This window comes from Bubalus bubalis, chromosome 2 (genome assembly GCF_019923935.1).
Source record: "Bubalus bubalis isolate 160015118507 breed Murrah chromosome 2, NDDB_SH_1, whole genome shotgun sequence".
In the NCBI taxonomy this organism is placed as follows: Eukaryota; Metazoa; Chordata; class Mammalia; order Artiodactyla; family Bovidae; genus Bubalus; species Bubalus bubalis.
The window spans coordinates 179,357,913-179,380,621 of record NC_059158.1 but is presented as its reverse complement, the minus strand read 5'-3'; the positions used below and the strand labels follow the sequence as shown (position 1 = coordinate 179,380,621).

The 22,709-nt window shown below is 53.9% G+C and overlaps 1 protein-coding gene across 1 annotated transcript in view; it reads left to right on the top strand.

Moving 5' to 3' along the window:
* The window catches only part of MAN1C1 (mannosidase alpha class 1C member 1), a 151,788-nt gene extending 130,667 nt beyond the window's left edge, over positions 1-21,121 (top strand). The window contains exons 7-12 of the mRNA XM_025278710.3: positions 2,727-2,820; positions 8,007-8,122; positions 15,507-15,726; positions 18,246-18,418; positions 19,495-19,610; positions 20,358-21,121. Of these exons, the coding sequence (XP_025134495.1) occupies positions 2,727-2,820; positions 8,007-8,122; positions 15,507-15,726; positions 18,246-18,418; positions 19,495-19,610; positions 20,358-20,478 (840 nt within the window). The 3' untranslated portion in view covers positions 20,479-21,121. The remainder of the gene's footprint in view (positions 1-2,726; positions 2,821-8,006; positions 8,123-15,506; positions 15,727-18,245; positions 18,419-19,494; positions 19,611-20,357) is intronic.
* The last annotated feature ends 1,588 nt before the right edge of the window (positions 21,122-22,709 follow it).

The following is a 22,709-nucleotide window of genomic DNA, read 5'->3' as shown; positions in this document are numbered from 1 at the left end:
TGGCAGAGGCTCACGTCTGTTCCTTCTCAGTTACCCCGCTGGCTAGGACTGCAGGGGTGCAGAGAGCTAGTGTCCAGGCCTTTGTCCCTCCTGACAGCCGCCCCTGCCCTGTGAAGCCCTCCAGAAAGAGCGGTTTCTCAGGGTCACAGCCCGGGGCAGTCCCATCTGGAAGGGTCCCCATAGATCCAACTCTAAACCCAAAGAAGGAAAGTGGACACACATCACCCGCCGATGGCACTTGACCCTTCCCGAGTCCTGGCCCTGCAGGGAGATAAAGCCCTGCCCTCCAGGAAGCAGGAGACCACCTCCCCCCACCCCCACCACCCCCCTGCCGCCAAAGTCTTCTCTTCCCCGGTCCTGTGTTAATCTCTTAGAATGCCAAGGGAGCCAGGGGCTCACAGAGTCACACCACTACAGTGGCTCCCAGGCTTACGTCAGCCAGCCAGCCTCAAACCATCACCTAGCACGCTGGCTGGTGAAGAAGCAGATTTCTGAGTGTCATCCCAAGCCCAGGAATCTGCATTTTAAACAAGCACCCGTACAGGCCTTCCCTGGAGGCCCAGTGGTTGCGGTTTTGTCTTCTAGCACAGGGTGGCGGGGTGTGGGTTTGATCCCTGGTTGGGGACCTAAGATCCCACATGCCCAAAAAAACAAAACATAAAACAAAAGCAATATTGTAACAAATTCAATAAAGATTTTTAAAATGGTCCACATCAAAAAAAAAAAAAAAAAGTCTTTAAATAAAAACACCCATGCGTTTTTTGATGTCAGGTAGAGGACCACTGCTTACTCAATGTGGGAATCCACCCAAGCTTTCTCAAGAATCTCAAGAAGGGTTTTTCAACCCCTTGATCACTTCCTCAGCACTGGGGCTCACCATCACCCTTAAACAGCCCCTCATGTTGTCAGACCTCCCTTCAGAAGCCCCTCCTTATATTGAGAGGACTCTGCCTCCCCAGGACACCCCACCTCCAGAGCTCATGGAGTAAAGTCAATCCCACTTCTGATGAATCTTATATTCTGGTCTCTGGTCCTTTTGCCCGACTCCAGGCTGACTTTGCCCCCAGCCTCCCTATTTCCACTGCTCTTGAGCCAGACCCCTCTAGGAATACCACGGCTGGCTCAGAGAGGAGTGAGGCGAGGAGTTGCTCTAGTTCCTGCTAGGCTGGAGCTGCCGCTGCCTGAGCACCTAAGATGTGCTGGGCCCTGTGTAGTGGCTCTGATTTTCCCACCAAGCCTGTGAGGTGTGTCTTCTTTTATCCCCATTTGACAGAGGAGGAAATTGAGACTCGGAGAGGTTCAATCACCTGTCCTGAGTCATCCATCTGGTAAGTGATTAAGCTGAGACTCAAACCCAGGGACTTTCTGGCCCTGAAACCCATGCTCTTTCAAGACCAGATCACTACAGCAGGCTTCCAGCTTTTTCACAAGAGTCCCTCCACCTCTCTGTCACCACATTTACATTCTCCAGCTCCTTTGATTCCCGCAGTCATGCCTCTCACACAGGCGATTATTGGCAGTCAACAAATTGGCCCTGATTCTGGAAGCACCCACACCCTCCAGGGGAGCTCATTTAGCTCGCTTCACTGCTCACCACCAGGACGATCAAGACTGACTCAGGTGCAAGCACAGTCCTGTCCCCCATAATGGACTCTGTTAGTATAAATGGATATGAGATCTGATGTGGCAAAGCCAAGTGCGAGCGAGCTTCTGTGCCTGGAAAGAAAGGTCTGACAGCTAAAACACTGCTCCTCGGCTTGTAGATAAATCTGTGAGCATGCTACAGCTCGGTCCCCAAGGGCCTTTCTGTCCTGCGGAGTCTGCACTGGAAGATTTCATGTTCTGCCAGACAGCAGCCCCTGATGGATAAAGCCTTGCTGAATCCCATGTCATGCCCTTCGCAGCCCCAAAGGTTGCAGACCCAGCGTCCTGCTCTAGCAGGGGGAGCCTCTGTTGCACGGTCCCTGCCCTGATCCCTGTTGGACCCAGGGCCACTCCGTGTGGACGGACAGACCAGACTCACGCCCTGGTTTCTGCCACTACAAGCCCCGTGACCATGGGCAAGTGACCGCACCTCTCCGATATCCTGATTCCTGAGATGATAATCCCGTATGGATTGTTAGGAGGGTTGGCGATCGTGTATCTGATGGGTCTGTCTCAGAGCAACTGAGAAACGTTAACGGCTGTTGCAGTTGTTATTAAAACCCCGAGACGCCTATTAGGGCACAAGAATGCTAAGGATCCTCCCTTCTGGAATGGTTCCTACCGTGTCAGATAAAACAACATATTACCAGGCTGAGCGATGTGAAACTGCCAATATTTAACCATTTCTGACTGAAAAAGACAGTTTTGTCTAGCACTTACAAATGAGCGACTATCATTTATACGAAGCCCCTAGTAAAAAGACTTGTCCCCGCAATCCACACACAGTGAGGAAGGGGTAAGGTGGGGAAGGGGAGACTGGCAGGGCCCCTGGCAGATCAGTCAGCACAGAGGTGGGAGATCAGGCCCCACTGTGGCCACATCCTGCCACACCCCACTCTTGAGCATTAAGGGCCCCTCTTGACCTCCAGATTGGAGCCAACTGCTGGTTACCCAGCTCTCCTTTCCTTGTTGGCATGTTTTCCTCTCTGGACTGGAATCAGCCACCCTGGTCCTCAGTGGGCTGGGAATTAGCTGGCTCCTTGGAGAAAGTAAAGATGTGCCTGGTGTCCATCTCTTGGCAGGTCAGGAACATCCGAAAGGTCCTTCGGGAAATTGACAAGCCCTTCGGCCTCTACCCCAACTTCCTCAGCCCGGTGAGCGGGAATTGGATGCAACGTGAGTACAGGTGCCCCTGGTCCACTGGATTTCTGCCCGGCTTCCCCGCCCGCCAGGCTGTGTGAGGCACCTGGGCCCAGTGAGGGGTGATGCATTTGCTCAGGGCTCCTGGGTACCACCGTCCTGCCAGGAGCCGTGGGGAGTGCTCGTTACCGTTGCCATTGCCGTTGTGACAGGTGTGAGGCCCGCCCTGTGCATCGCCCACGCTAGCCATCCCCAGCCTTCCATCTCTTCTGATGCCCACCGAAACCTCCTTCATCCTCTCCCAAACTTGCAAGAGTGCTCCAGTTAGAGGTTTACTCCAAATATGGCTCCAAGAAAAGCCATGCAATCCCCTCCCACCCCGCTTCATCTGGTTCCCTTCCTCCAACTTTAATTTCTTAAAAAAACATTTAAGCAGATCTTGCCTATACAGCAATATAAAAATCATGAGTTCCTCACTCATATCTTACACCTATAAGAATCGGTGCTAGGATTTCCAGCACCTGTTTATGTTCAGAGGCTTTTTTTTCAACCAAACTGTTGTGGGTCACCTCTGGAGCCTCATTCACAGCCCCCAGCTCCACCCACTGAAACAGAATGGGGTTTGTGAAACTCTCAGGCAGGGGAGTGTTAAGGTCTCCCAGCCTCCATCATTGCCCCACTGTCGGGAAGCCCGGCTCTGCCTTGCCTTTTCTGACCAAGGCCCTAGTCGTGTGGTCACCGTCAGCACAAATTGGTTCCATGCGCCCTGCCTCTCAGGGCTTCCCAAGACTCGCCCAGAAGCCCCACCTCCACTGCCTCTACCCAGACAAGGACCCTTTCCCTTTACCCTTACCTTTTTTTTTTTTGCCCCCTTACCCCTTTCCCTGCCTCCAACCCCAGTTGTAATGTCATCAGCAAAGGCTCAGGGACAAGGTGAACCTGAGTCTAATTCCTGCCCACCCTGGGGGAACGTCACTTCTTCTCTTTGAGCCCTGGTTTCCTCTCTTGCAAAATGGAAGAGCTAGAGATATGATCTTTGTGTACTACAGAAGGGTGTAGGAGCGCTGGTCAAAAGCTGCAGTAAACAGATTTCGGTTCATTCTCCAAGGATGACACGGGTTGTGATTTCCTTGGCGGTCCAGTTGTTAAGACGTTGCCTTCCGATGCAGAGGGTGTGGGTTGGATCCCTGGTGGGGAGCTAAGCTCTCACATGCCTCAGGGCCAAAAAACCAAAACATAAAACAGAAGCGATATTGTAATAAATTCAAAACAAGACTTAAAAAAAAAAAAAGATGGCATGGGTTGTCCTAACGGGTGATAAGCACCCATCACAAACAAGCAGGGCCTGGAGGGCCAGCTGGCCGGCCATCAGGGATACTGTGAGGAAACTGCAGAGGCCTGCCCTTCCAAGCCAGAGCCTCTAGGATCCGCCGGTCCAGGAGGCCCAGAAAATTCGACCCGGGAATTTTCCTTGGTGATGACCTCATTCCCAAGGAGCCTCCTGCAAAAACTGCTTGGAGAAACGCAAAGTATTTATAACCAAAACACAGTACCAAATTCAGAAGTGCCAGGGGAAAATGAAGGTTTGAATTACAGATTATGGCCACGGGAAGAGACAGTTCAATAACTGTTACTGCCTTTAATTGCAAGGCCTGACTGGGTTAAGAGATAAACTGCAGCTGCCGGCCCTAGCTGCTCCAGGACAATGCGGCAAAACCCATTACCAGGGGGCGAGGGGCGTGGCTTCCCAACCTGAAGGGCCACCTTGGCAAATTACAGGGGAGCCTCCCCGCCTTCCCCGGCCCTGTTGAGAAGCATAATTTTCTTTGCAGGCTGCACCCAGGGTCGCAGGGCTGGGCAGACTCAGTCACATATGGAAAAGTGTTTCCTATTAATAAAATATGAAGCCAAGGCCCACTGGATTGCAGAGGGAAGGTTATAAAGAAAGCCCTGCTCCTCTGGGCGCTTGCCTTCCTCCTCCCCTGGCTTTGGTGCCAGGGGTCATCTCAGCTTTTCTGTGGTTTTCACTGGGTTCGTTTGGTTTTGTTTTCTGGATGACTGTGTGATTTTCCAGCAGATGATGCCATTCCCATCTTGCATAAGCCAAGTTCACGTTCTTATCTCTCCTTGAATCCTCTGTGTAGCCCACTTGCAGCCACAGACATTGCAGCTTCAGGAGGCGAAGAACTAACTGAGGCTACCTCCCAGCCCAGACCCATGCTCTTGCCCAGTCCCCACTCCTGCCTGAAGCTGGATGTCAGGGTAGTGAGAGGCCAAGACCCTCCAGCCCCTAGGACGTCGCAGCCAGGATAGGTCCACCAGGCTGCTGCTGGCAGCAAGCACCAAGATGAGACCGGCCCCAGCAGAGCTTGAAGAGCTGCCAGCCCTCCGGCTTGGCCCCTGGAGTAGCTTGGCCGCCTTGTCCACTGCCTGAATCCCACACCGTCCTTGGTGGGAGGGACGTGGCGAGCCCAGATTCTCCCCCGTGGGCGGCGTAGGAGCGTAAGTGGCCCGCCAGCTGCAGCCTGGCTGCCTCCCCAGCTTCACGCTACTTTCCTGCTGGCGATTCCCAGGCATGTAGGGTGGCCGCCTCCTGCTGCCGAGTGTGATGGGAGTGTTGTTGACACGGTCAGGAAGCAGAAGAATCCAGCTCCACTCAAGCACACAAACTCTTGCTCCCATCTGCATTTGACAAATCAGGAGATGGAGGCCCCCAGGGCGGGGGTCTGACTTGTCCGGAGCTAATGTTTCTAATTCCCACTCCTATACTTTTCCCCTGTGCCCCTTGGTGTGGGAAGACACCACACACACACACATCGCCCACACACATTACACACACATCACACACCACACACATCACACACACACATCGCCCCCCCCACACATGTCACACGCATCACACACCACACACATCACACACATCACACACACACATCGCCCCCCCCCCACACACGTCACACACAGGCTAGAAAGCGGCAGGACCTGCAGATAAGAACTGTGCGCTGCAGCCGAGGTCCTGTGAAACTCTACGCACGTCCCAGGGGGGTCCTGTCTCAAACAACTGTGGGACACCTGCTGACCTGGCTCCCTCTCCCACACACACCTGCCAGGGGAAGCCCTGGACCTCGTCACTCACCACGCTCTGCAGTCACATGATAAAGTCCAGCCTCACTGGCGTAGCCTTCAAGGTCCTTCCCAGCACGGCCCAAATCTGCTCACCTTTCTCTCATTCAGGGCCTACTGGGGCGTCCACTGCGCGCGGTCGAGGTATTGGGCACAGCTGCGAATCTCCCATGGTCCCTCCCCACACAGCCCACAGCCGAGCTGGGGAGGCAGACCCACAGACAGGTCCTGACGATACAGCACCCAGCAACGGTGGGGGGCCGCTGTCACCTAGCGCCTACTGCAGGAAGGCACCGGGCCAGAGGGCAGAGCTGCCTTATCTCCCTCCTTCCTCATGGTCCCCCTGTGGGGACATGGAGGAAAGCCTTTCTAGGTGGAGCAAAGCAGGGAGAGGGCCTGAGCCATGCCAGGGGGAAAGGGTCTTCCCGGCAGAGGGGTCATCACAGGTGAGACAGAGTGTGTGGGGGCGGGCTGCAGCGTTTGGGGCGGCAGAGAGGAGGCAGGCCCAGCAGATGACCACGGAGGTCACCGTGCCCCTCCTGTGTGTCACCAGCCACAGCCCCTTCTGCGGAGGCTGACCTGGTCCAACCTCTAGCCTCCCCCGACCTCTGCTCTGCATGGGTCTCCTGCCAGGGCTGTGGACACACCATCCATCTATCAGGCCTGGCACAGCCCTGCCCACCTCTGTGCTTGTCCAGCTGTGTCCTTCCCCAGGGAGAGGGGCCGAGGGGGACACTAGGCTGGTCCTGTCTTTTCGGGTAACAAAGTCCAGCCCACGCTGGCCCCTTCCCATGCCTCCCTAAGCCCCAGGCTTTATCTGGTCTGTTCCCATTTTCCCAAGCGCTTGTCCCCTTCCTGAACCCTTGCTGGACCAAGATTTGTTTAAGGAGGGGCCGGAGGGGGCTGGCAGGGCTGGTTTACTTACCGTGGGGCCTCCTATAAGCCCCCTCTCCTGGTTCTGTCTTTTCTTCCCATTTCTGGGCTCTCCCTCTTCACACCTGTCCTTTCTTTCTCTGTCTTTGCCTCCTTCTCTTGGTTGACTGTGTGAAGCTGCAGAAAGTGAGCGCTCTACTGGCTTGGTGGCTGAGCTATTTAGGCTCACTCTCAGTCTTCCCATCTGGGAAATGGGGTTTGTCATGCTTACTCTACAGGGTTCTTGGGAAGCCTGTTACACATAATACAGCAAAGCTTCCGGCCCACAGTAGACCCTCGAAAGAGGGTAGCCGTTGCCATAGTCTCTGTGTCTTTCTCTTGCCTCTACCCCCTTCCCTCCCTTCTCTCTCTCGGCCCCCTCTTTTTCCAGAGGAGCTGAAAATCCTCTTCCCATTTCCCACGCCCTGCCTTCATCCAGCCCCTTTCCTTCCTCTCTCTGTCTCCCTGCTTAACCAGGAACCGCAGTTCGCTCCTTGCCGTATCTACCGAATGCCCTGAGGTTGCCTGTTAATGGGAGTGAAGTGCGCTCTTGCTTCTGTAATTAAGTGCTCCTCTGTCACCTGTCACTCTCTCGGAGCTGCCCTGTGGGGACACCTGCTCGTCCAGCCACGCCTGGAGGTCCTGCTCCCCCAGGGCGGACGGAGGGGTCCTCCAACCTGGTTTTCCCTCCCCCTGCTCCTTTGAACTCCGTTCATCCCAACTGGCTACATTTAAACCTGGCTTTTTCAGAATAGCTCTGCACTCTGACCAACTAAATTAAGCCTCTCATTCCTCCTTCCCGTGGCCTTTTATGAACCTGCCCAGCATTAATTACCATGTTTGGCACCGGGTAATAAAAAATCCCTGAACTCCCTGCCACCAGATTATCTTTTTAAAGAAATGCAACTCATTTACAGTTAATAACCAGCAGCCCTGCCGTCCTCCGCCTGCTAAACGACATGATTTATGGCAGCTGGAGGAGCCCCTGCACTTTTGTGTGGGACCATCGAGCTCGAGCTGCCCCGGTGGCCCCCAGTCGCAAGCCACACCTTTCTCCCAGCACCCTTGAACAGTTCTGCTGGGGTGTCTGAGGCCAGGGATTAAATGCGCGCTCCCCACCGAGCTCACCGGGTGAGTCTTGCCGGCGGCCGGTGGAGATAATATTCCTGTCCTCTCTCCCCTCACAGACCACGTCTCGGTTGGAGGACTCGGGGACAGTTTTTATGAATATTTGATCAAGTCCTGGCTGATGTCGGCCAAGACAGATACGGAAGCTAAAGATATGTACTACGAAGCCTTGGAGGTAAGACAGGCGCCTGACGCTGCATGGGCGGTTTGGTCACTCGCCGCCAGTTCCCCGAGGGTCCCTGAGAGCTGGGAGCCTGGCCCCCACCCACTTCTGCCCACCCGCGCCCCCCACAGCGAGCGGGCCCAAAGGAACCCCGAGACTGTCCCCTCCCCAGCCTGTCGCTCTGCACACCCTGTCTGTGACTGTTCTCAAACACCTTGAAATCAGGGTCATGTCAACCCCCTCGTTTTACAAATGCAGAACCCAGGCTGAAGATGGTGAAGTCATTTGTCCAGGGCCTCAGGGGAAGCAGCAGGCAGCCTGATTCAGAAACACAGGGTCTGTGCTCCTGCTGTGTCAGAACCCAGAACACAGGGGCCCCCAAGGGAGGCTGCCAAAGCAGGACCCTCACATCTTCCGGCTGAACCAGAGGGGACGTAATTAGCACATCCAAGCTGAGAGGGGCCTCCCCAGCGGGACACCCATCCTGTGGGCCCAGAGAAGGGAAGGCAGTGGCTCAAAGACACACAGCACAGAACGGGCAGAACTCCAGCTAAAACCAGATCTCCAAAGCCAGCTGCCAGGCTCTCCCCACTGTCCCTCAGCTGGTCTGTTCACGTGGCATGGAGTGAACAAGAATGCTAGACTCAGATGGGCCAAAGGGGCAGAGACTGTGGGACTGATGGGCAGCCAGTTAGCCTGGGCTATTCTGAAGGGGGGTTGGAACCCAGCAGCCCACTGGTAAGATACCTTTGAGCCCAGTGAAACAAAAGGCAGGCTCCAGGCCTCAGTTTCCTCATAAAGTACATTGAGCAGGTTGGATCTATTCTGCTCCCTCTTTGGTCGAAGCTAACTGGATTCCTTGCTCACCCCTCCCCACTTTAAGTCAGTTCTTCCACGGCAGCCCGAATAATTGTAAGTGCTTGTCCCTCCCCACACAGCTGCTCAGCACTTGAAACAAACCAGACTTCTCGCCTTTGCCCACAGTCCCTGACCTGGGCCTGCCAGTCACCCTGACCTCTTTCTCTCCCCCTTGCCCTCTGAGCTCTGGTCCCCAGCCTCCCTCAGGCACACCGGCTCATTCCCACCTCAGAGCTTTGGTACCTGCTGCCCTCCTACCTGGACTATCATTCACATGGCTGGGTCCTGCCTGTTGGTCAACTCAGGCCATAGAATTAGCCTTCCCCGGCTTCTCTCTCAGAGGGAGGGTGGGAAGGAAGTACAGATTGATGACTGAATGGGTGGATAGGTGGGTGGAAGGATGGAAGAAAAGGAAGTGGGGAGGAAGGCAGGGAGGAGAGGTGTGTGAGTGGGTGGATGGATGGGTGGATGGGTGAGTGGAAGGATGGGTGGGTGGATATAGGTGGATGAATGGGTGTGGGCAGCAACTGGATGGATGAATGACATCTAACTACGCTCTGATCACTTGAATCTGGCCAGGAATGGTCGTTCTTCAAGGAAACACACTGGAACAGCCCTCCAGAGCCGTGGACCCCTTAAAACTGTGGGCTCAGTGATGAATCTCCCCTGCCCAGCTCCCCAGCGCCAAGACCTCAGTCATGAAGCAGGTCCTGGGACTGCAGTCCCAGCTCGGCCTGGCTCCGCCCCGTCCACTCAAGTTTCCGGGCTCAGCTGCAGCCGCAGCCTGCAGTGTCTGTCAAGGGTTAGCGGTCAGGTCCAGCAGTGCTGCCTGGAGAGGCCCTTTCTGCCTTCCTTGCAGGATAAACAGAAAAGTTAACGAGCAGCCCGGTTCCCAGCCCTCAGGGCACACTGTAGCTGAGGCTTCAAGGGAAGAAATGGCCATGAATTATTTAAGCAAACGGGGAGCTTTATAGAAACACTTGATTGAACAGGAGAGAACTCAGCTTTGCTCTGGCATTTGATCTCCCCAATGAAGAGCCTGCAATGTCTCTGACCCCGGGTAAAGGCTGGGCCTCTGGCGAGTTTGGGGCTTTGAAGAATGTTCTGGTGGTTGTCAACCTTGTTGGCATGTTAAAAATCACCTGGGGAGCTGCAAAATCCCAGTGCCCAGGCTGCACCCCAACAAGGTTACTTTACAGCCTCTGGGTTGGGGCCCGGGCAACCACTGTGAAAGCTGCCTCAGGGCCTCCAAAGTGCAGGTCAGACCAATTTCCTGCTAGGGTGGGCATGGGGGGCGGGGGTTCAGACAGGCGGGCAGGCACACCCCTGGGGTCAAGAGGAGGCACAACAGGAAGAGCAGGGAGTTTCTGTCCTTGTGGTCTCCTCCAGGCAGCTGTGCTGGATGCCTGGCCTTATTTAGTGCCCTTCTTACAGGTGATGAAACTGAGGCTTAGAAAGGCCCAAGGTCTGGAGGAGGGAGAGGGTGAAATGTATGGGAAGAGTAACATGGAAACTTACATTCAGTTCGGTCAGTCGTGTCCGACTCTTTGCAACCCCATGGACTGCAGCACACCAGGCTTCCCTGTCAATCACCAACTCCCAGAGCCTACTCAAACTCATGTCCATCGAGTCGGTGATGCCATCCAACCATCTCATCCTCTATTGTCCCCTTCTCCTGCCTTCAATCTTTTCCAACAACAGGGTCTTTTCCAGTGAGTCAGCTCTTTGCATCAGGTGGCCAAAGTATTGGAGTTTCAGCTTCAGCATCAGTCATTCCAGTGAATATTCAGGACTGATCTCCTTTAGGATGGGCTGGTTGGATCTCCCTGCAGTCCAAGGGACTCTCAAGAGTCTTCTCCAACACCACAGTTCAAAAGCATCAATTCTTCAACGCTTAGACTTCTTTATAGTCCAACTCTCACGTCCATACATAACTACTAGAAAAACCATAGTTTTGACTAGATGGACCTTTGTTGACAAAGTAATGTCTCTGCTTTTTAATATGCTGTCTAGAATGGTCATAACTTGCCTTCCAAAGAGCAAGCGTCTTTTAATTTCATGGTGGCTGTCACCATCTGCAGTGATTTTGGAGCCCAAAAAAATAAAGTCTGCCACTGTTTCCACTGTTTCCCCATCTATTTGCCATGAAGTGATGGGACCAGATGCCATGATCTTAGTTTTCTGAATGTTTAGGCCAACTTTTTCACTCTTCTCTTTCACTTTCATCAAGAGGCTCTTTAGTTCTTCTTCGCCTTCTGCCATAAATGTGGTGTCATCTGCATATCTGAGGTTATTGATATTTCTCCCAGAAATCTTGATTCCAGCTTGTGCTTCTTCCATCCCAGCGTTTCTCATGATGTACTCTGCATAGAAGTTAAATAAGCAAGGTGACAATATACAGCCTTGACGTACTCCTTTCCCTATTTGGAACCAGTCTGTGTTCCATGTCCAGTTCTAACTGTTGCTTCCGGACCTGCATATGGATTTCTCAAGAGGCAGGTCAGGTGGTCTGGTAATGCCCATCTCTTGCAGAATTTTCCAGTTTGTTGTGATCCACACAGTCAAAGGCTTTGGCATAGTCAATAAAGCAGAAATAGATGTTTTTCTGCAACTCTCTTGCATCTTCAAAGATCCAGTGAATGTTGGCAATTTGATCTCTGGTTCCTCTGCTTTTTCTAAATCCAGCTTGAACATCTGGAATTTCACAGTTCACGTACTGTTGAAGCCTGGCTTGGAGAATTTTGAGCATTACTTTGCTGGCTCAATTTTTTTCTAAATTTTACTTTTTTACCAAATTAAATTTTACTTTACTGTACTTAGCAAAATTTTACTTTGCTAGCTCAATTTTGCTAGCTCAAAATTTGAGCATTACTTTATATTACCATGTGTAAAATAGATAGCCAATGGGAATTTGCTGTATGACTCAGGGAACTCAAACAGGGGCTCTGTAACAACCTAGAGGGGAGGGAGGAGGGATGGGACATATGTATACCTATGGCTGATTCATGTTGATATTTGGCAGAAAACAAAATTCTGTAAAGCAGTTATCCTTCAATTAAAAAATAAATTAATTAAAAAGAAAGGCCCAAGGCCCTCAGCAGCAAGTTTCACAGCCAGAGCTCAAACGCAGGTCTCACTGACTCCAGATCCTCCACTTACCAGCTGCCAAATCACAGAGGATCCTGGCTGGTCTGACAGCCCCCTCAGGAGGCTGCAGACAGGGTGCCCTCCAGGAGGCAAAGGAAGGAACCGTCAATGCCAGTGCTTAGCCAGAGTCTTTGAGCGGCTTCATAACCATCCAGAAAGTATTGTTCCCATTTTACAGAAGATGAAAGAGAGTCTTCAGAAAAGTAAAGCAATTTGCCCAAAGTCATGCAGCTCTCACACTGCAGAGCTGGGGTTCAAACTCAGCTCTCCACTCTGTCTCTTGCTGTGATTTTAGCCTTTCTACTGGTCAGTTGCCAGACTGCTGTCTCTTGTCTTGCTTAGGGTTTTAGAAAGCTTTGGGGTTTGCTTTTTCACCTTTACATTTGCTTGTCTCAGTTATATCCTCAGAGAGAGACTGGCCTATCTTTTCACTCTTTACCACACTTACATAGCGTGGTGAAAGTGAAAGTGTTAGTCTCTCCATCATGTCCAACTCTTTATGATCCCACAGACTGTAGCCTGCCAGGCTCCTCTGTGCATGAAATTCTCCAGGCTAGAATACTGGAGTGGATAACTATTCCCTTCTCCAGGGGGTTTTCACAACCCAGGGATCAATCCCAGGTCTCCCACATTGCAGGCAGATTTTTCACCCTCTGAGCCACCAGGGAAGCCCCATTAACCCTAAAGAGAAGTTAACCAATGGGAGACAGTCTTAAAGGTGCCGATTTCCAGCTGCAGTGCGAAGCTTCCTAGGATCTCCCTGGATGTCTGGGTTCTCTCCCAATTGTTGACAGTGGGTAACTGAACCAGGGATCTGCACTCAGGACTAGCCCTGCCACCCCTCCCTGCTCCAACACACTTAGCGCCGCAGAGCAGCTGCGGTGGACCCAGCTCTGCCGGGTCAGGGCCCCGCAGCCCTGCAGGTCACTCCGATGCTCCTCCCAAGGAGAGCAGTGCCCTGGCGCATCAGTCACATCATCAAAGCATCCCCATCTGCTGCTCAGCGAGGGTCCTGGTGCCAGCCCACCAGCCTGGGCCTGACAGCCGAGGGCAAAAGAAAAACAGATCAAGGAACAAATATTGTCTGAGCACCTCCCCTGTGCCAGCCACTGGCTGGTGGTTGATGGTGGTGGCTTCTGCCATCACCTGGCACTCAGAGTCCTGGGATGGAGGCAGATGTCCCAAAGAAACATATACAAATAGGAGCAGGCACGTGGGGCCAGCACCGCATAGAGAGATAACAGGGTCATAGAGTAACGGGGCCACCGTGGTTTCCACTGGGGTATTCTCGCCAAGGAAGTGGCAGAGCTGAAGGTAACAAGTTGGGGCTGGAGCTTAGGGGAGAAACAGCAGTTGCAACAAAGCCCGAGGTAGGAAAAAAAGTCTCAGTGAGGGTCACCAGCGTTGAAACCATCTCTGACCTCACTCTGCAGCGTAGGACCACCCCCCTCCCCAAGCTTTTTTCTGTCTCATCCCCTTAACTTGTTTTATTCAAATGTTGATCACAAGTCATGATTCTCAGGCGTTATTTGCTTTTGTTGGGAAGCCTCTGTGCCCACCGGTGAGCTCCCTGGGGCCCAGGCCCATCTTCTGGGCTGTATCCCCTGCATGGAGCACAGCGCTGGCACTGAGGGCGCTCACAAAGTGTCCTGGGGGCTGGGAAGGGGCACAGGTGTGGCCAGGGCCAGGGAGGGGGAGGGTGGAAGGGAGTAGGGGAGGCTAGAGGGCAGACCGGAGAGGAGTCATAATCGCCAGCCTCTCTGCTTTTTCTGGCAAGGAAAAACAGATCAAGGAACAAATGTTGTCTGAGCACCTCCCCAGTGCCAGCCACTGGCTGGTGGTTGACGATGGTGGCTTCTGCCATCACCTGGCACTCAGGGTCCTGGGATGGAAGCAGATATCCCATAGAATCATATACAAACAGGAGCAGGCACGTGGGGCCAGAACTGCATAGAGAGATAACAGGGTCATAGAGTGATGGGGCCGCCGTGGTTTCGACGGGGGTATTCTCACCAAGGAAGCGGCAGAGCTGGAGGTAGCAAGTTGCCAGAGGCCTCTTTATTAAGGCCTCTCTGCACAAAGAAACATGCTAAGCTCCGCAGACACGTCACATTGGACCCTCATAACCCTGTAAAGTGGCTTGTGCTCTCACCCTGGTTTTATACATGAGGAAGTTGAGGCACAGAGAGAACAGAGAACCTGCCCAATGTCACACAGCTTGGGGCTGGTGGAGATGCGGTTTGACCCGGAGTCTACACCTGGGAGCCATGTCCCTGGCATTGAATTAAACCTCAGGGTGCAGATCATGGAGTCGGAGGCCCTGCTGGACTTTGGTCTGAGGGCGCCTGGAAACCATGGGAGGGCATTACAGAGGCCCAAGATGCAGGCACGTGTGCTATTTACAGAGTACAGAGACCCCCGCATCCCACCCCAGAGAATAGAGCGGAGGGGACCCATTGAGTGCAGCCCTGTGCTGTTTGGGTGGCTGCCACCATCACCTCCGTCTCCAGGGCTGCTGGAGTCCCAGGGACTACTGGCAAGAAGTCAGGGGTGTGATGGCCTGACACCTACACCCCCCCCCAATATCCTGGGAGTCTTTCCCCAACAGCATCACCTCTTGGGGGAGGAGGGAGGGACTCTGAAAGCCCCTTGTCACCAAGAGGAGCAGCTGTCAGGTCATGGAAGGAATCAGATGTGGGCATGTGGGCGTCCTTGTCCTGATCCTGGTGTGGTGGGAGACCTGGGACAAGCCACTCGCCGCTGTGCCTGGCTTATTGTGGGCATTAAGTGAGGAAGCCTCTGATAAGGGCTTGTAGGGGGTAGCTCTTATTGTCTGTGGTCCCTTTTGAGAATCTGATCAAATATAACTGATCCTGTTCCCTTGAAAATGCTCTAAAGTGTCACATACAATATTAGGGGAACTCTGGACCCCCTCAAGCCCATCCGCAGGCCATCCAGGCTTCAGGTTAAGATTCCTTAACAGAGCATATGGGCTTCCCTTGTGGCTCAGCTGGTAAAGAATCCGCCTGCAATGTGGGAGACAGAGGATATAATGGAGAATGATAATAATTTTTAAAGATTTTTTTCTAAAAATGTTTGAACGTAAAGGATTTTTAAAAATCTGATTAAGAGACTCACCGTGGGGAAGCTGCCTTGTGGCCAAGCTCCCCACCCCGCCCCAGCAAGCAGCAGGCCTCAGCTGGGTGAGTGGCAGAAACTCTTGCCAGCCCCGCCTGGGACCACCCCCAGCCAAGGTCAATAGGACCCCTTTGTCTGGGATGGAGGACTTGCGCGTGCTGCATCTCCAGAATGTTCACTTTCCGTCCCCCCGTTCCTTTCTCTGTGCCCCTCTTGCCCTCCCTCCCTGCCCCGATTCCCACCTTGCTCCCAGGCGATAGAGACCCACTTGGTGAATGTCTCTCCCGGGGGGCTGACCTACATCGCCGAGTGGCGAGGGGGCATCCTGGACCACAAGATGGGGCACCTGGCCTGTTTCTCCGGGGGCATGATCGCCCTCGGCGCTGAGGATGCCAAGGAAGAAAAGAGGGCCCACTACCGAGAGCTCGCAGCCCAGATCACCAAGACGTGCCACGAGTCATACGCCCGCTCAGGTAACCCTGCAAGGGGAAGGGGCAGCAGGAGAGACTGGAAAGACCAGCAGAGTGGCAGTGAGTGAAGGGAACATGTGGACTTAGCGATGCCTCGCCTTAGGGGTTACGCAGAATTTGAATGAGGGGTGTGCTAGCCACGCACCCAAACTGTCCTCAGTTACAGGGAACACGGTGTTGTGTTAAGCACTTTGCCTATGCTGGGTATCATTCAACACTCGACACCCATCGCTGACCCTCACAGCACAGATGAGGAAACTGAGGCTCAGAGGTGACCCAGCCAGGCTCCCACATGAGGGACACAGAGCTGGAAACGTTCACTTCCTGAGCCTAGCAAATTCCTTCTCCCTGAGCCCCTACCTTGCAACGTACCCTGTCTTTCCTCCCTGGAATCCTCCTATTTAGAGGGTCTTACCACCTCCTGGCACCACCCCCATAATCACCTTCTGATCCAAGACCCCCTGGGAAGCTCAAGAGCTTCTGCACCATCCCCGCCAGCCCTCACGGCAGAACTGCCAAATGTTAGACTCAGAAGCTGCCGTTAATGATCATGAACCCACCTCCTCATTTTACAGGTGGGGAAACGGTGGCTAAGCCAAAGCCACACTGCACCTGAGTAGCTCAGCGGGGCTGGAGCCCAGGTCTTCTGATGCCCAGCCCCACCTTGTCTGCTGCCTCTCTAAACAGCGCCCCTCAGAAAAAGCCCCAGGCCACCCCACCCCGGGACCCCAAAAGGGGCCCACTGATCTGAGTTGTAATCCCAGCCTTGGTTGGAGGAGAGGACCCACGCAAGATTTGCAGTGAAAAAAAAAATCCTGGCTTGAGTACCACTCTGCCGCTCACCCAGCTGGTGGCCTCTGTTTTCTCATCTGTTCAATGGGAACATAACACAGGTCTCCTAGGCCCCATGGGAAGTATTCAGCCTGCACCTTCAGCCAGCATTGTGGGAAGCGTTTGTTAACGGTCCACTGCAGACGAGTATGTGAGCGCAACAGTGGAATCCAGAGCTCCTGGAGCTGTATTCAGGAGGCCAGTGATTCGCAGTGGGTCCTTAAAACTGGTCTTCAGTTCTCTTCAAAGGGCTGTCTCTGCCAGCACCATAAACAAACAGGAAATCTCAGGAATGATAAAAAGCTTGCTATTTGTTGGGGACAATCAGCCCAGACCATAAAAGACAGTCCGCTTAACAGAGCATGTTGTTGCAGCCAGCCCGGCTCTGCCATGGATGGCTGCCGCGGCCACTCTCACCCTCGCCCCGCTAGCAGCCTGGTGAAACGGCTGGGTTCTGATGGCCACGAGCGGCTCCGCCACTTGAGAGGATTGAAGGGGCCAGGGTCTGCCTAATTCACCTTCCCTGAAGCCCTCCATATGAATGAGTAGGATGTCCTTCAAAGCTCCAATCTGTCCCTGAGAAAAAGCAGCCCAGAGCGTCTAGGGGTCCTGAGCCCTCAGGGGAGGTGGGGAGGGCCACGTTAGGACCAGAGCTGGGCCCTCCGCTGACTGGACCGGATGGGCAGGCATTAAAGGAAAGATGATCTGACCTACATCCCCTAGATGTTGGGCCCAGAAGAGAAAGAGAGAGAAAGGACAGCCTGGGGAAAGGGCGTCCGACGGACCCAGGGTCACACCCCAGCGCAGCCACAGCGTGCTGTGTTACCTGGGACAAATCACATAGCCTCGCTGATCCTCAGTTTCCACATGTCTGAGAGGCAGATAATATCTGCCTTAACCAAAGCAACATTTCTTTTAAGGACTGAAATAAATGGATGTAAAGCACCCAGCCCAGCCCTTAGACTCGCCCGTGAGGGCTGCAGTGGTTATGAGAACGTGGGGCCCCAGCAAACTGACCAAAAGCGGACAAGCACAGCAAAACCCAGAGCTCAGCAGCCTCTTCATTTGGCTCCCTCTGCCTATGTGTGCCTTCTGGGCGAATCTTCCCTGTCTCCACCTCAGCGGTCTCCCAAACTGTCAGCTCTGGAAGGGTGGTTCAGGAAAGTGTCAGAAGTGGTTCCCAGGGAAGGTGGGGTGGGCTGGGGAGTGGGGGGCAGGCAAGGGAGAAGCGTCATTGCATTAGCAAGTTAAAGAAGGGTCCACAGACAAGAGACTTTTACTTGGGTTTAACCCACTGTTCCCCAAATGCGCTTAAACCTGCAACCCTTTCTTGGCTGAGCTCTGGTTAACATCTTAGCAGGACTAAGGTCTCAAAATACACAGTGAGGGGCATACCACCCAAAGCTTTGTCTCCCTGAACTGGGATGTTCATCTGGATTCTCAGGGTCTAAAACTGCCAAAGTTTTGAGGCCTAAGGGTCTTGCTTTGGCCAGCTTAGGCCAAGAGGGGAGCTATACCTCTGCCAGGCAGCTTATCAGGCAAATCAGACAGGCCAGCCCATGCCAATCCATCACCAACCAGTCCCAGCCAGGGCTTCCAGAGGTTTCCATCTGTCCTGGGGCAGCAGGGTCCTGAAGAGCAAGGAGATGGGAGGTCTGACCCAGGCTCCCTGGTTGGTCATTTCCCCACAGATACCAAACTGGGGCCCGAGGCCTTCTGGTTTAACTCGGGCAGAGAGGCTGTGGCCACGCAGACGAGCGAGAGCTACTACATCCTGCGGCCGGAGGTGGTGGAGAGCTACATGTACCTGTGGCGGCAGACCCACGACCCCATCTACAGGGAGTGGGGCTGGGAAGCGGTGATGGTGAGTGGCGGGGGCCGCTGGCCACTCCCAGCCAGGGTCCAAAGCCCAGAGGAAGGGCCAGGCTGGCACCTGGCTAAGGCTGAGAGTGCAAAGGGTCAGGGTTGAGTTGCAGGGCCAAGAGTCGCCGGCTGGGCAGAAGCGGCCCCGAGCTTGTGAAGGGGGTTGAGCGCCCACTAGTGTCAGCAAACTTGGAGGGGCGAACGCAGGGCGGCAGCCAGAGGCGGCCCAGCGCACACAGGGTCACCGCCTTCTGACCCTGAAGCCTGGGCGGGTGGCTGTCGATCGCTCCTCTCAAATGGGAGCAGGCTGCCAGCTCACCTGCCTCCTCTCCCCAAACCAGCCCAGCCCTGGACTCCCCCTCTCTGGGTTCTGCTCCTCCAGTCCTTCCCTTCTTTGGGGCAGGTGTCAGAGGCAGGGGTGGGGACTCCAGAAGATTCTTGGATGGATGCAGAGCTCCTTCTGTTGTTCTTCCCTGGCCCACTGCCCTGGGGCGCCCAGACCACCCAGAGCACATGTTCTGCCAGGGGTCAGGACCTGCTCAGACTCACGGACACGCTGCACTGGCCAGAGTCCCCCTACTTTTCTGAGAACCCTAGTTCTTGACCATTGAAGGTCACTTGTTTTGTCCCCCTGGGCCCCACCCATAGATGCTAAGTGGATAAAAATTACATTTCTGTGCAGAAGGTGGACACAGCCTCTGGCCTAAGGACCACATCTCTACAGGGAACCCCTGGGGCGAGCCATGACCAATCCCCACATTGCAGGCCAGGAACATCACCCGCCCCTTCCCTGCCCTCTGTCTGCCACCGTGAGGGAGTCTGTCAGGCCAGTCTAGTTCCCCAAGAGGCAGAAAAGCTTCCTGTGAGTTCCCACCAGGTGAAGAGCTCAGGCAGGGCCCAGGGAGCCTGCTCGCGCAGGGTGGCTGAACCCTGGAGAGGAGTTTGGCCCACTGCCCCCACCAACGCTGGAGTCGCCAGCCGAAGCAGGGGGCGCATGCCTGTTAAAGAGCTGGGCAGATGTGGGTCTTGGGGAGACCTCTCCTCTCCCCACATCAAGTCTGCCTTCCATTCCTTCAGGCCTTGGAGAAATACTGTCGGACGGAAGCTGGGTTCTCCGGGATCCAGGACGTATACAGTAAGGTTCCCAACCACGACAACAAGCAGCAGACATTCTTTCTGGCGGAGACTCTAAAGTGAGTTGGGGGCTTGGCCGGTGTTCTTTCCAGAAGGCAGGCAGGGAAGCAGGCGGGAGGGGCAGGCTCCACCATCACCATCAGTCAGGTTCTGCCGTCCCAGGAGGGCGCCCAAGAGGGATGGGAGCTTGGGAACCAGGAGGTGATCCCACTCGGGGCGGGGGCCCTGGGCCAGGCCAGTTTCTCCACACAGAGTGAGGTGGGCCGGACTCCACGCACCTGAGCATTAGCTGTGTGAGAAGTGAACCGCTGCAGCCTGTTACTTAAGTTCTGTGTAAAACGGGCAGAGGAATCACCATGACGGCGCTGGTACCGTCACCACAGCAATTCAGCCGCTGCGCCGTCCTCTCCTCTCCGGGGTGGAAGCTGGCCTCCATTTCCTCGCGGTTTCCTAAAGCAGGTCCCTTGTGCTTTAGCCCTTCAGGATGGATGGGAACGGTCTGCTCCTTCCGTTAGGGGAAGCTGGTTTTGGGGGAGGTGCAGAGTGGGGGCTGGGGGCAGAGGCAGGATGAAGCAGCTCCATCTGGCCTAAAGCTCGATGTGCCCCCGGTGTCCACAGCTCCTTCCCAGGGCTGGGCCCTCTGGACAGATTCAGGGTCTGCGACCTCCCTGCCCGCTTGGGCACAGGCCTGTCCCAGAGGCCCCCCCCCCCCCGCCCCCGACCCCAGGCTCTGAGCTCTGTTCCCAGTAGATCCCCCTTCCCTGGGGCACTGACAGGCTATCTTGCTGCCTCCCCGCTGCGCACAGGTATCTCTATCTTCTGTTCTCTGAAGATGACATGCTCTCCCTGGAAGACTGGGTGTTTAACACAGAGGCCCACCCGCTCCCTGTGAACCACTCGGACAGCTCCGGCCGGGGCGGGGGCTGACGCCCACCTGGATCCCTGCCGCTCCCGGGTCGCCTCTTCTGGATTTGGGGGTTGTTCTCAAACGGATTGGGAACGTGGGCCCCTGCCCGGCAGACCCAGCCAATGTGTCGGACGAGCAACTTCTTTTCCTCTATGAGGAGACAGGACTTGGAGACGCAGAGATGTCACAGCAGGCCCAGACATTCCTTTCCACGGAGAATTTCTGTGACGCCTGCTCTCTCGCCGTTCCAGGGCCAAAGCACCGGAGGTTTGCGCTGCAGCCCCGTGGATTCGATTTACTTCCTTTCGTTTAGGCGGTTTATTGGGTTTTGCTTGATTTTGCCTTTTCTCTACAGTTGTGTTTTATCACAGATTATAAATATAGTTTCCAAAATCATGTGCTTTCAAAAATGCTATCATCCTGATAAACCAAACCTTAAAGTGTTTGCACTCACACACACACAATCCTGACCCCATTTTCTATGTTTTGAATTCCTTTTGCCCAACATTTACTATATGTTCAATTATGTGTCATTTACCTTATGATTTGAGGGAAGTTCCCCTTTGATTTGGGCCAGTTATGAATCACTAGTGCTGTTTTCATTACCGTAATGGAAAAATCTGTAAAGTTACAATAAAAGAGTTTATTGAATAAGAAATACAATTGGGTTCATTGCACATCAGTGACTCCTGGGGAAACCACGGCAATGTTATCATCAGAAAGAAAAATCAACCAGCAGTTGATTTAAGGTATAATTTAGTAAAGATGCCAACTTCTATTACCTTCCCTTACATCGGTCCTAAGATACTCAGCAAGGGTGAGGCCAACCTTTTCAATGGAGTTGGATATTTATACATGAAGTTAAACATCGTGGCTTGGAAGAGACCCAGAGAGGGGCAGTAACATGCCTGCGGTCACACAGCCAATGAAGGCAGAGGGGAGACCAGCCCCTGTGGTTTGCTCACCACCCCCGTCCAGCCTTCATCTAGCCCATCGTTCTGCAGCTACTTGGTGAGTATCTACAGGGGCCAGACACGGGCACACAACTGTGAGTGGAAGTCAGAAGCCTCTCCCTCAGGGAGCATGTAGTCAAGCAGGGAGACACACACCATGGAGCAGAATGACTGCCAAGTTCCATAAAATGCTCCAAAGGAGACAAGCAGGCCAAGACTTACCTTAGAGGAGCAGTCAAGGAGAGCCTCTATGAGCAGATGACCTTCAAGCTGAGACCTGGAAGGGAAGCTGCTGCTGCTGCTAAGTTGCTTCAGTCGTGTCCGACTCTGTGCGACCCCATAGACGGCAGCCCACAAATCTGCTCTCCCCCTGACCTCCACCCCTGGGAGGCCGCCATTCTACAGGGCAAAGAGTTCAGGCCCCAGCAGCTTGGGGAGAGCGTCTCCTCACTCACCCTCACCCCTCGGCAGTGTGTCTACCCAGCTGACTTCACAGGACTATTCTGAATCCGTCTCCAGGCTCAGCCACTTCATTCTGGCTGTTAGTGAACTTGAGTAGCACCCTGGGATGCTGAGGCCCTGGGCCAGGTGACTTGGCTTTAAACCCCCACTGGGGGGACCTGGGCAGGTCTCCTGTCTCTCTGAACCTCTCTTTTCCACCAAGCGGAGGGTGGACCCTCCACCTCATAAGGTTCTCCTTAGCATAATGTGGCTGGTGCCCTGAGGCTGTGGGAGATGCTGCTTCCTGTTGTGGAGACTCAGACATTTCCAGCATCTTCTTAATAGTAGTCAGAGCTACAAGGAAGCTGTGGCTGTAGCAGGAGCCCTGGCACTTGGTAAATAAGTTGCTGCCTAAACCCAGCAAATCACTCTTGACAGGCACCAAGAAAGTATAACCTGCTTGGGCCCATTTTTTTTAAAGCAAAACAGAAGAGTCATTACACAAATATCATAGAACAGTTAGGAATATCTTTATGGTAAGCTGAAAGAAAAACCATTCCCCTTCCTGCCCTCCAGAATAAATGTTGTCATTCAGTTACTAAGTCATGTAACTTTGAGAGCCCATGGACTGCAGCACGCCAGGCTCCCCTGTCCTCCACTATCTCCTGGAGTTTGCTCAAATTCATGTTCATTGAGTCAGTGATGCTATCTAACCATCTCATCCTCTGCTGCCCCCTTCTTTTTGCTGTCAGTATTTCCCAGCATCAAGGAAATACTGAATACGTCAGCACCAGAATAAATACTGTTATATTTTTTTCCAGACCTTTTTCTATGATGGTACAGAGTGTATTTTGCAA